This window comes from Pleurodeles waltl, chromosome 4_1 (assembly GCF_031143425.1).
Source record: "Pleurodeles waltl isolate 20211129_DDA chromosome 4_1, aPleWal1.hap1.20221129, whole genome shotgun sequence".
NCBI classification, from domain to species: domain Eukaryota; kingdom Metazoa; phylum Chordata; class Amphibia; order Caudata; family Salamandridae; genus Pleurodeles; species Pleurodeles waltl.
The window spans coordinates 61,886,412-61,899,740 of record NC_090442.1 but is presented as its reverse complement, the minus strand read 5'-3'; the positions used below and the strand labels follow the sequence as shown (position 1 = coordinate 61,899,740).

General features: G+C 47.4%; 1 protein-coding gene across 1 annotated transcript in view; it reads right to left on the bottom strand.

Annotated features, from left to right (window-relative positions):
• SZT2 (SZT2 subunit of KICSTOR complex) overlaps window positions 1-13,329 on the bottom strand; it is a 606,663-nt gene that overhangs the window by 115,353 nt on the left and 477,981 nt on the right. Inside the window, exon 59 of the mRNA XM_069227802.1 lies at window positions 1,958-2,088. Coding sequence (XP_069083903.1) covers window positions 1,958-2,088 — 131 coding nt within the window. The remainder of the gene's footprint in view (window positions 1-1,957; window positions 2,089-13,329) is intronic.

Below are 13,329 nucleotides of genomic sequence, written 5' to 3'. Positions count from 1 at the left end.
CAGCAAATTTCTTTGCATCGACAGATGTCTCGCTGTCAACAGTCTCCTGCAGTCTACAATCCGTCTCCCCAATGATAACATGTTTGGTGATGAGGAATATGGGAAGCAATATTGACTCTCCTTGGGTTTCTTAGATAGCAATGGTGTAATCAACATTCAATAGGTTTTGACATTTCTGTAGGTCACTTCTTTCAGTAGATGGACCTGCACATAATTTTAAGTGGCAAACAATAACTTATGTTTTCTTATAGGAGTGTTACATTTTCTAATCTGACATATCACATCATCTGCTACTTGAAAATCTGTTCTAATTCAGTTTTCTGTAAAATGAACTGACTGGGTAAGGCAAAGTGCAAGTACAGTGCATTATGGGTAGATAAATCTCCCAGCATTCTTAAAGGGACAGGGCTCTTTGCAATAGAAGTCTATCAGATTTTCTTTCTCGTTACACATTTTAATCTGTTTTAGCACCTACCATGTTACAATGAAGTTTACAAATGTTGACAGTGAGAATCTTTTTGGTTATTCCAGAGGAAACAGATCCACTTCTGATAGTCTGTCACAGTGTTCTGTTCATCCTATGAACAAATGGACTTTGGCATCATGTGCTATATTCTACGAACAACATATCTGGGGTAAAGTGCTCTGAGTCCACACAGACAGTGGAAGATCATTCACGCCTGACAGCTTCCCTTATTCAAAGGAGGAGTACTACAGACTACACTTCCACCAGAGCACAAAGCTAAAAGAATTCACAGGAAGAGATGGGACGGATGAGAATCCAGCAAAAGGTCAGGAATGAGGAGAGACAGTCTCCCAAGAGGTGCCCACTTGCCCACAGTGCAGTTCTGAAGACAGGGTCTTGGCATAACTCCAATAGATCCAGTCCAAATGAGGAAGAATATGAGTCAAGAAGTATGTCAGCGAACAGGTATTCAATCTCTCGGTCCCTTTAATACCATGAAACATTAGATCATAACAGGAGTTCCCTAGATCATTCTCCTCAGCCGCTGACTCAAACTGTTATAGAAGGAATTAAGCCATCCTCCATTAAGAGCACCCCAATAAACCCCCCTTCCTTTTGGTAGCCCTTTTTGCTTCAAAGAGGTCTTCTTCCACGACACCAGGCCAGCCATATGTTTACTTCTCTCCCTCAGGATGCACAACACAGTTGCCAGTGCAGTCCATACTTAATTAGCTGAGCATCTCTCTTCATCCAATGATGGTTCGAGTTGAGCAGAGAACAAGGAAGCAGAGGCCTACCTGTTCCAAGTGGTCATTAGACTCAAAAGACTTACCATAAAGAGCACCCCAATAAAGTCAATTTCCTTTCAGTAGCCCTCATCCCCATTTAATGAAACTTTTACAGTACTGCTGTGTCTCCTGATCCTTCTTCAGTCACTCAGCGCTTCACATGGTTTTCTTTTAAATGTAACTTTGAGATCTTAGGATAAGGGGAGGAATTGGGATCACTATAGTGAATTACACTCTGCCTCCTACTGTATGCTGTAGCTTGCAATGAAGTGTAAACAAATTAAAGCTATGAAGTTGTGCATTAGTGGTCAGAAACCAGTCTTTGACCACAATACCAGTGCTGGCAGATATCCATTATGGAACTGCCCTTTACTTTCATTTTAACTCCCTTATCTTACTGAACAATCTTCAAGACAGATCGATTTCTCATAAGATCGTGCAGACCCTGCTGTGTTGGCCAGTGTTGGCCAGTGCCCAAGCAGAACCAGCAGTCGTTCACGCAAAATGGATAATAAAGCAAGATGGAGGGCAAAGATGAGAATGAGTGCACTGAGAGCATGGAGCGTTGCTGAACCCAACCTCCAAAGGACTACGGGTGCTTGAGGGATTTAATTCAGTTCAGTGCATTTAGGTGTTTGCATCACCAGGAATGTATAGCTTGATTGTAGCCGACAATCGTAAACCAGACAGAGTTCACCTTTACCTTCTTATCGACGATGTGAATAATTAAGAAGCGCTGGCGTGGCACCATGTCCTTCATGGAAGTGGAAGAATCCAACACCCTGTCTGTAGAGCTCGGCTCCATTGCCTCGAAGCGCTGGAACCCCTTGTGAGCTGTTCAAAAACAAAAACACAGCATTTAAATGAGTCTAATGCACTGTAATGAGCTCAAGAGAAAATACAGCCTGAGGAGGAGGGTGCTAAAACAAATGCATCTCATTTCATTAAAAAAACTTAACAGTTAAGTTTTCATTTAAAATTACACAGGCCCCAAAAATATAAATCTTTTATTTTACAACAAAGGATTAAGTGAAAACTCAATGGACAAAATATAAAGGTAAAGCATCAAAACTTGAAACAATGCTGAATGAACTGGTATTAGATGTGCAGAGATGTCTGCAGTTCAAACAGGCTGCACAATCAAACTAAATCCTGAATCTACAAATAACAAACCAGCTTAGGTCACAGTGTAAAATTAACCAGACACTGCAGAGAATACACAATATAGGACAATAGGACACTATGCAATTGTGCTGCTTCCCTCAGTTGGGTTTTACTTCACTATTACAAACACATTCAGTGGTGAAACAATATACAAGTAATCAACATCTAGAATGTACATCATTTTTTTTTTATGTGAACATTGGAAAATGAGTTCATTGCAACAAAAAGGTGAATTGGCAAACGGTATTGGTCAGTTTCTTGCTTCTCAGACCGGCCCGGTCTCTGTACAGCCAGTAGGGTTTGAAGAGTGTACTCAACTCCACTTCACAGGAGCACAAAAGAGCAAGTTAATTATCGACTGCAATGCTTTATCTGATGGATACACTATTTAATCGCAGATTCCTCCCTCTATTTTTGTTGAAAAATCTTGAACCCCAGATTCCTCATCTCTAGAAGATTCTCTGGTGTCAGACTGGATCTAGTACTCCAGTGTGGTTCCTGGTGGTGCTGTGAGACTCTGTGTTAGCTTTGTCCGTCTCCAAAGAAGACGGAGCAGAGGGCATATAAGTGCAATCCCTCTGCGCCATCAGTTTGTTTCTGGATTCTTTCCATGTTGTCGGACGCAGAGCACAAAACAATTGATGATACCAGAATACAGATCTCTTATTTAGGACCTTTTTAGATGGTAAAAAAGAGATCATTCCACAGAACTGGGAGGTGAGAGGGCAAAGAGGAATCTGCCGTCAAGAGTATCCACCCAGAAAGAGCGTTATCAAAGGTAAGCAACCTGTTTCTCAAATGGGTATTTCTAACAACAGATGCCTCACCTTTAGAGAAGATATCAAAGCAGTACCTCTTGAAGGTGGAGGGTCTGTTGAGTTGGCTAAGACCAGAAAGTCTTGTAGGACAGAAAGGGTGAAATGCCTTTCACTTCAGATCTGGTTTTCAAAAACAGCAGATATTTCACAGCAGGACTAACACCGACACGCTTGCAACACTTGTGTTTGCCCGATGGCTATTGCAATTTTTTTTTTCTCTTCACAGTGGGTGTCCCTCCATACCTCACCTCCTACGTGGCATTTAGCCACCCCCAACTGCAGTGCTATTTTATTTTGTCCTGCAGGGCAGGCAGTGAAATGTCAATCAAAAACGCAGCACAAAGTCTGCATACTGTTCCCAAGGCAGTAGTGCTTAGTGAATGTAATGAAAGTAGCCTTATCCCTGGTGAAATGGGCCACTGGACCTTCCAGAGGCATAGCAAATCTTAAGGCAAAGGACAATCAACAGCAACAGAGTATTCTGCACCACTATCCCTTTCAGCACCCTGGAGGACCCCACAAAAAGCTCACCGTCCCCCAACGGTCCTTGGTATGAGCAATTAAAAGCATAAAGCTTTTTTGAGGTCCAAACGATGGAGCCTCTCCTCCTCTTTTGAGGGGTGAGGTGAGGCAAATAATGCCAGGAGAGTCATGGCACTTCCAATGCAGAAAGGAGTCAAGACTTTTGAAAAGAAGTCCGGCTGAGTTTACAGCAATGACTTATCTGTAAAAAAAAGTGACATAAGACAGTTGAACCGACAGAGCCTGGAGTTCATTCACGCTACGAGCTGAAGTGATCTAAAAAAAATAAAAAAGGAAGTCTTTAAGATTAGAAGACTCTACGAGCAGCTGTGCATTTGTTCAGAGTACACATGAGAAACGTTAAGACCAAGTTAAGGTACCACTGTGGCATCACAGACAGTTTGGTAGGAAACATGTCACACATTTAATAAACTGTGACTTAAACAAGGAGAGTTATTCTGGGAAACACAAACAGGCTGAAAGGGCTGACATAAGAATCGTTAGTAGTGCCCACTGCAACCACTTGCTGTACCAACGACAAATCAAAAATAATAACATCTGACAGTTTGACTTATAGCGGGTCCGTCTTGAAGACTCCACACAAGGCCACAAATTTATCCCAGCATCCGGCATAGATGGATTTCATAGACAGATGCCTGGCAGCAAAGATGGCACCTGCAAGCTTAGGTGATAGGTCAAACGAAGTCAACTGCCACCACTTGATCTCCACACATGGAGGTGTGAACCGTGCAGTTTCAGATCAGAGACCTCTTCTGCTGCTGCGATGGAGGATCCACCCAAAGCGGTAGCCTGATAGGAGAGCAGACACTTATGCTTAGAGGTTAGTGGTACCACACTCTCCTGCCCCAAGTCAGAGCCACAAGGATGACTTGGGCCCAGTCATGCCTGATCTTCCCATGTTCCACTCCAGCCGGAATGCATCTCCAATTAATCAGTGTTTGTAGAGTGCAGCACTGTCACCCTGGGAGTATTTGGGCGCTGGGGTGCGAGGTATCCATCGAAGAGCCAGGTCTTGAGCTTTTTCCTGAAATCTGCAAGGGCGGGTGCTGTTCGCAGGTGGAGCAGCAGGTCCTTCCAGGTCTTGGTGGTGACGTGGAGGAAGGAGCAGACCCCCGTTTGCGCCTGCCATGGATTCGAAGCATGTGTGTGTGAGTGATAGCGTGAAGGAGCACAGCTGTCTGCAGGGCTGATGAAAGTTCAGTTGGTGGTTGATGTAGGCCGGTCCTTGATCGTGTAGGGCTTTGTAGGCGTGCTTGAGGATCTTCAACTGGGATCCTTCCTTAATTAAGAGCCAATGGAGGTTTCTGGGGTGAAGGGGTGACGTGGGCTCTTCTGGGGAGGTCCAAGATGAGTCTGGCTGTCATGTTCTGTATGATTTGGAGTCTTTTGAGGCATTGGGTGGTGTTGGCAACGTAGAGTGCGTTGCCATATTCGAGGCAGCTGGTGATTAGGGCCTGGGTGGCGTTTTTTTCTGGTATTTATGGGGATCCACGTGAAGATTCTGCGGAGCACACGGAGAGCGTGGAGGCAAGCGTAGGCGACTGCGCTGACTTGTAGCTTCATGGTCAATTTGTTTTCGAGGATGATGCCGAGGTTGCATGAGTGGTCCGTTGGTGTGGGGAGGCCACCAGCTGTGGTCCCAAATGGATGTGTTTCTCCTGAAGATTTTTGTTTTGTCGGAGTTGAGTTTGAGGCAGTTACCTCTCACCCAGTTGGCTACGTTGGTCATGGCATCACAGAAGTTTGTTCTGGTGGTGGTGGGGTCTTTAGTTACTGAGAGGATGAGCTGTGTGTATACATATGATATGATCTTGAGACCATGGGAGATGACTATGTACGCGAGGGGGGGCACGTGTGTTAAACAGAGTGGGGTTGAGGGATCATTGGGATACTCTGCATATGATGTACCTGGGTTCAGAGGTGAAGGGAGGTAGCCAAATGCTCAAAGTGCAATCTGTGAAGGAGGCGATCCTTTTGAGGGCATTCTCTTGTATGCAGATGTTGTGCAGTTTTCTGATGAGTGTTGTGGGAGACTGTCGAATGCTGCTGAGAGGTCGAGGAGAATCAGGGCAGCAGTCTTATCTGCGATCAAGGAGTGTTCTGATCAGTGCGGTCTGCGTGCTGTAGTTGGCTTGGAAGCCTGACTGGGAGATGTCAAGAAGGTTGTTTTGTTCCAGATATTCGGTAAGCTGTTGGTTGATGGCTTTCTCAAGAACTTTGGCAGGGTATGGAATGAGAGAGATTGGTTGAATGTTTTTGAGTTTGCTGGGATCCATGAAGGGTTTCTTTAGGAGGGGTCTGATTTCTGTGCGTTTCCATCTGTCCACTAAGACTGCCATGGTGATGAAAGTGTTCAGGATACTGCTGAGTTCTGTGCTGATGTGACTGGTTCCAAGGCTGAAGAAGTGGTGGGGGACATGGGTCTGTGGGTACTCTGGAGCGGATAGATGACATGATGACCATGGAGGTTTGAGTGGCGAGCGGTGACCAAGCAGTGATTTTTTTGGCTGGTGTGCGCTGGTTGATTGAGGCTACTGAGGTTGAGGAGCGTGGGATGGGGGGTCGATATGGTCACAATCTTTCTGTGAAAGTAGTCTGAGAGGGTGTTGCAGTGTTCTTGGGTGGTATGGATGGAGTTCTCTGTTGCTGGTGGGCTGGAGTGTTCCTTGACAACTTGGAACAGCTCTTTCGTATGGTTTGCTTTTGTAACGATGCCGGCTGTAATGGATACTTTTTTGGCTTCCATGATTTGACGGTGGTAGTCGCAGAGGACTGCTTTATGGGAGGCTTGGAGGCGCTCCTGGTGGACTACCATCATTTCTCAACTTGGTAGCAGCTGTGCTTGGTGGCTTTAAGCTCCAGGATGCACCAGCAGGCTCATCTTGAGGTTTTGTTGGTTCTTTCTGACTTCATCAGGGCAACTCTGCCAGTGCATTCAGTGATCCAGGTGGAGAAGTTCTGGACGGCCTGTTCCAGGTCTGACAATGTTTGGGTTGGGACTTGCTAACGTCCTGTGTCAACTGTGTCTCCGTTACCTTGCTCCAGCTGTGGTGGGGGAAGCAGTGCTGCTTGGGGATGGTGTTTTGTGCTCCGGAGATGATGAAGTGGACCATGGCTTGGTCGGGCCAAGTGGCTGAATTTGACTGATGCTGGAGGTGAAGATGAGGTTGAGTGTGTGCCCAGCAGCTTTGCATGTGGGTTTGGTGACCAGCTGGGTGAGGTCGATGTTCATATTTTCAAGAGAGTGGAAGAGTTGGCGTCATTGGGGTTGTCGATGCGAAAACTGTGGTCGTTGAGCAGGATGTAGTGTTTGAAGTGGATGGCTAGCAGGGCAATGAGGTTGAGGATGGCATCGCAGAAGGCCGGTCTGTGTCCTGGGGGTCTGTATATGAGGGTGCCTCTTCTTGTTTTCTTGGCGTCGGTCTGAAGTTGGAAGTTGAGGTGCTCCGCATGGTTTCCTTGAAGATGATGGCGATGCCACATCTGTTTGTTGATGCGGTCTCTGTGCATCACCTTGTAGCCGTCTGGTGCTGCAGTGGCTATATCGCAGTTAGAGGAGGGGCTGAGCCAGGTCTTGGTGATATAGCCTATTTTGGAAAAGAGGGTGGTGAGGGTGTCCCATATTTCCATGGCGTGCTTGCAGAGGGATTGGGAGTTTAGCAGGATGCACTGTAGCGATTCGGGTTGTTTGAAGTGTTATGATCAGGTATTGTGCAGGAGCCTGTGTGCTCAGGTGGCCCAGTGTTGCAAGAGAAGTGACAGTGACGGCAGGTGAAGGGTCCTTTGGTTGCTTGAGGGGAGGAGGTGTAGTAGTTGTTGCATCATCTGGGATCAACGGCCAGGAGCTCTTTGGTACTGTAGCAGTAGGTTCGGAGAGAACCAAAGTTCCTGGCGCTGGGCGTGGTCTAGGCACAGGCAGGCGCAGATGGGCTTGCCTTTGGCTCACAGGTGGCATAGCCGTGCTGTGGCCTCCATTAAATAGGTCCTGGGGGATGGAGGGGCTCTTGGTGGTGGAGCAGGGAAAGAGCAGGTGGGCGAGAAGCATGGGGGATGGAAGTGGGAAATGAGGCCAAGGAGAAAGTGAAACGAGGCAAAGTAACAGTTGAGAAAGTGAAAAGAGGAAAGAAAACAGTGTGAAAAAGTGTTGTAAGCTAAAGTGGCAAAGAGACAGTGATGTAAGTTGAAGAGGCAAACAAACAACAGCGAAAGTGAAGAAAAGCAAAGAAACAGTGGGAAAAGTGATGTAGCTAAAGAGGCAAGTGGCAAAGAAATGGCAGAGAGAGGGAGAGCAAGGAGGGGAAAGAGGGAGGGCATGGAGGGGAAAGAGAGAGGGCAAGGATGCAAACAGCGGCGGCAGAGATTGAGGCAGCAGTGTCAGGAGACCTGTAGTCTTCTCAGGAAATCCAACACACAAAAGTTTTGACACTGCACATTCTCTACTGTGGCAAACAGATCAAGCCAGGGATTCCTCCCCCACTGTTAGAAGATGCCCAGTGGCACCCCAGGATGCAGACGCGATTTGTGATCTACAAGGCGCCACTGGCTTAGTTCATTCGCTGTTGTGTTCAAGGATCCCGCCAGGGATTCACAATCAGGGAGATGCCCTGAGGCTCCAACCAACTCCAGAGACGCAGTTTCTTGGCACAGAACCCAGAATCACACTCTACCTTGCTTGTTGCACTATCATGGTGGTGGTGGTGGTGCTGGCCACAGGAATCTGCTCCAGCCCCCACTTGCTGGATGGCAGGAAGTACTTCAGCTCCAGACGAACAGCCCACAACTCCAACATTTTGAAATGGAGTTGGGTTTCTGACACATACCTGAGTCTTCTGATCTCCACCTCCCCCAGATGTCCCCCCACAACCCAGCAGTGATACATCAATTACCACCTTCTGCTTTGAGTGGGGACCGGAGAGAGGGATCAGGCACTGGCCCAACTGCTGTTGCAGCCACCGCTGCAGATCAGAACGGCATCAGACAGTTTTCCTTGGTGCTCGGCCATCTGAGATTTCAGATTTCACTGTAGAACCACACCAATGTCATGAGGTTTGCTGCTGCCTGGAGGTGGTCCACAAATTACTATGACAAGAAAACCTTGAACAGCCGTTCATCGAGATCGGGGAAAACACACATCAACCAACCTCTGAAGATGGGCTGAGACCACTGCAATCCCTATAGCAGGGAAAGAGGAAGGTCCGGTGGGGCAGAGAGAAACAGTAGGGCATAACTATGCGAATGATTTGAAGGACCAGTCTGTCAAATATTATGAATTGCTGCCCAGGAAAAAAGTAAGGTATCTTTGAAGGACACAATAAATCAGCTTGAAGGTTGTTGCTGCAGGTCAGGGGTGATTAGTAAGACTGATGTCTGGAACTGATGCCAATGGTGACCTGTCATTTGCCTGTCAGATCCATGACTACAGCAGGCAAGGAATGGGATGACTGCAGTGAGGGCTGGGGGGACTGGTGTTCCTTGTACACCAACCCCATGGACTAGTCTCAGAATTTCCTAAACTGGCCCGGAAACTGTTTGGGAGGGGCTATAAAAGGGCCCAGGAAGTGTGCTGTGGCCCTATTTTCCTTTACATGTTCTAAGGCAGAATGAGCTTTCTCACTGAAGAGGCTTGAGCCATCCAAAGACATATCTATTAGTGATGCCTGTATGTCTCCTGAGAAACCTGTGGATTACTTTCACGCATGGCAAAACGGCAGCACACTGGGGCAGACTACTCGCACCAATCAGTAGCATCAAGGCCAGCCCGAATCACATCTGGGCCATCTTGAATAATTTGAGCCAAATAGGCCCTAAATTCCTCCAGAACTGCGGCAAGTCTCGCTGGTGATGTCCCAGTGCTCTCACCTTGTATACAGATGCCAAAGTGCTTCTGTTTCTCTCTCTCTTTGAGGTCTTGAGAGGCCAGACGACCTTAATATGTATTCAGGGGCTATTTAGGTTGAGATTGTTTTAGGGTTGACAATAGTAGTTTCTGTGCAAAAATATCATATATATGTTTTCATATTACATGTTGTGTAATGTGTTATGTTTTTTGTTTTTTTCTAGGCAAATATATTGCCAACTACGTATGAATTTAAATGATGATCCAAACAATATTTAACTGTCTTGAAGGAGGAGGTCTCAAGCATATTAATCCACCAAAACGCATCAACAAGTACGACAAGCTCCTTTCCTGTCACATTCAGTTTTTTCAATCAAAAATATATGTGGATTCAGCACCCCATGAAAGAAAGAACCAGCTCGCTGAAAAACACAAACGTTAAAGTGACATCATACATAGGTGAAAGTTTCAGTGACAAAAAAACATTGCAATTAACCAGCTGAGGTTAACTTTACTATCAATCTTGTTGAAAGGTAACTTAAACTCATATCCCCACCATGCAGTGTCTGTTCATCAATGATGTAATTTCACATGTTGCTGTGATGTTATCAATGATATCATAGAACATGTCATGAGTGATGTAATATTCTGGGCACGACAAGGCCGCGAATTAGAATAACCTCAGTGAATTTCAAGGTTTGTTTTTTAATGTAAAAAGATTCCATTACCATACATAAAGTTAACCACCGCAGACAGCCAGCTGCCTGTGCCTTTGGCCATGCGTGGCACGGGATACTGGCCGCTGAGACTCCTATGGGATCACACCTTCTTTCTTTCTTTCTTTTTTAAATTAGTTAAAAAATACAGAAACTTTTTGGGGAAACTCTCATGGACACTGGTCAAAAGGCACCAAAGTTATTAGTGAAACAAAAAAGGCATTTCTTATGAAAACGTTAATGTTGGAAAATAGCCCTCTTTGAAGAGTCTCCCCAAACTTTTTGCCTTCCACCTCTTCTTTTTCTGACCTCCTTTGTGTTGGATTTAGGACTCTGGACACTTTGCCACTGCTAACCAGTGCTAAAGTGCATGTGCTCTTTCCCTAAAAGCATTGTAACATAGGCTCATACCCCATTGCCATATTTAATTTACTTGTAAGTTCTTAGTAAGGTGCACTATATGTGCCCAGGGCCTGTAGATTAAACGCTACCAGTGGGCCTGCAGCACTGATTGTGCCACCAACATAAGTAGCCCCTTAACCATGTCTCATGCCTGCCACTGATTTATCGCATGACGCGCTGGAGAGTTCTCTTTGGATTGTTCGACAGGCTTTCTCTTATTCACCGTAACAACAGATTCCTTTCTCACAAATTGTGACAATTGATGTCAGAAGTTTGCAATTTAGCTCTGTACCGGGCCTTGAGAAAGCCCCCGCCTACCCGCCAAAGGGGCAAAACACATGTTGGCTGTTCCTCCTTCAAATACCGCTACTTGATTTTCTTTCTTAACATTGGTTTGATCGCTTTATTGTCTGATTGGACTACTACTTTGCTGATCTTTGGAACCTAATTTCAACTCCAAGACTGTCATTAAGCATTTGGATTATTTACCTATGGAACTGAATTCTTTATTTTGATGCATTAAACAACTATTCAAGCATTGTGCTTACTATTTGCAATTTTTGAAGTGGGAACTCACCTACTACTAATTTACCACTGCAAGGCCTGGGGGTGCAGTGTCACTGCCACTTCGATTTGGCATTTAAAACTACTTCCCAAACCTTAAACTACCCTTTTTCTAAATGTCACCCATAAGGTAGGTCTTAGGTAAACTATAGGGCAGGGTGCTATGTATTTAAAAGCTAGGACATGGACTTAGGTGGTCATTCTGACCTCGGCGGTAAAAGGCGCCTACCGCCGGTCAGAAATCCTCCATAATCCCGCCGCGGTCGCGGAAACCCGCCACGGTCATTCTGACCCGCAGAAGGCAAACCTCCGAAAATCCGACCGCCACAACAGACCGCCAGACCAGCGGTCGGCGGAAAGGTGGAGGTGACCAAACCTCCACCGCCACGCCAACAGAAATACGCCCATGCCATTACGACCCACGAATCCACGCGGCGGTCATTCAAACGCGGTATTCCATTGGCGGGACACACCGGCGCGGTCAGAATACACACAAACGAACAAAACTCACCCACATTGGACGATTTGAATCCCACACACCTGATACACATACACACACCACTCCCACACACACAATACAATATAAAACACCCACCCACATCACCCACAAACCCCTACGCTTAAAAATTCGTAAAGAAGACAAGAGCGAGACACCAGCATCCAAAACATAACAGCCACAGCCACTCAACACCATCACCCACACACAAAACAACACACACCACCACACTCAACTCACTTAAATACACATACTCCACCCCACACATCATACACACCACCCCATGGCACCCCAAAGACAACCCCGCTTCACAGACGAAGAACTCAGGGTTATGGTGGAGGAAATCGTTCGTGTAGAGCCCCAGCTGTTCGGCACACAGATACAATACACCAGCATTGCCCGGAGGACGGAGCTATGGCAGAGGATTGTCGACAGGGTGAACGCAGTGGGACAGCACCCCAGAAATCGGGAAGACATCAGGAAGCGATGGAACGACCTACGGGGGAAGGTGCGTTCCATGGTATCCAGGCACAACATCGCCGTGCAGAAGACTGGCGGAGGACCCCCACCTCAACCCCCACAATTCACATCATGGGAGGAGGAAGTCTTGAACATCCTGCATCCTGACGGCCTCGCAGGAGTCGGCGGAGGAATGGATACTGGTAAGTTGAAGCTTCAATACTGCTTCCCCCCCACCTGCATGCCAAATCAGACCCCAACCCTCACCCCCATCCTCGAACCCCACCCTCACCCCCACCCCCATCCTCACCCCCACCCTCACCCCCACCACCATCCTCACCCCCACCACCATCCTCACCCCCACCCCCAGCACACCTATTCCCCGCCAATGTCTCACCATCACAACCCACACATCCCAAAACCTAGGCCTGCATGCGTCCACTAAGCATGGACACCCATCACCAAAGCATGCCCAATGCATATACACATCCCCCCCACAAGCCACCCTCACCAAAGCCCCCACACACGAATGCCAGCACTTGGGGACACGGGAACCCACAGATACACCCATATGCCACACATTGAAACTATAACCATACCTCTATACCCCTGCAGGACCCGACCGTCAACACACCGCGGCGGAGGGGCCAGAATTATCCACACCCCCCACCCAAGAGGCCGTCAGCGATGACAGCAGCTCTGTCGATCTGGACACCGATGACCAGCCCGGACCATCGGGGACCTCTGGACAGTCGGTTCCCCTCACACAGGCACAGGCCACTATAGACCCTAACCCCTCTGGGAACACCAGCACAGCTCCCACCCAGCGGGCCCATGCCTCTGTCTCCAGGGCGCGTCAATCTGCGGTGTGTCTACCACTACAGGGCACCCAGGATAACCCACCACCCCAACAACAACAGGGACCTGGGGGCAGTGGTAGTGGGCACACCGGCCAGGGGGCAGAGGCCCAGGGAAACAGGGCAACTCGGCGGGCAGCTGTGCGACAGGGGGGGGAGGAGAGGCCCAGGGAACCCACTCTCCACGAGGTCCTCACCACCATCATGGGAGCATACAACC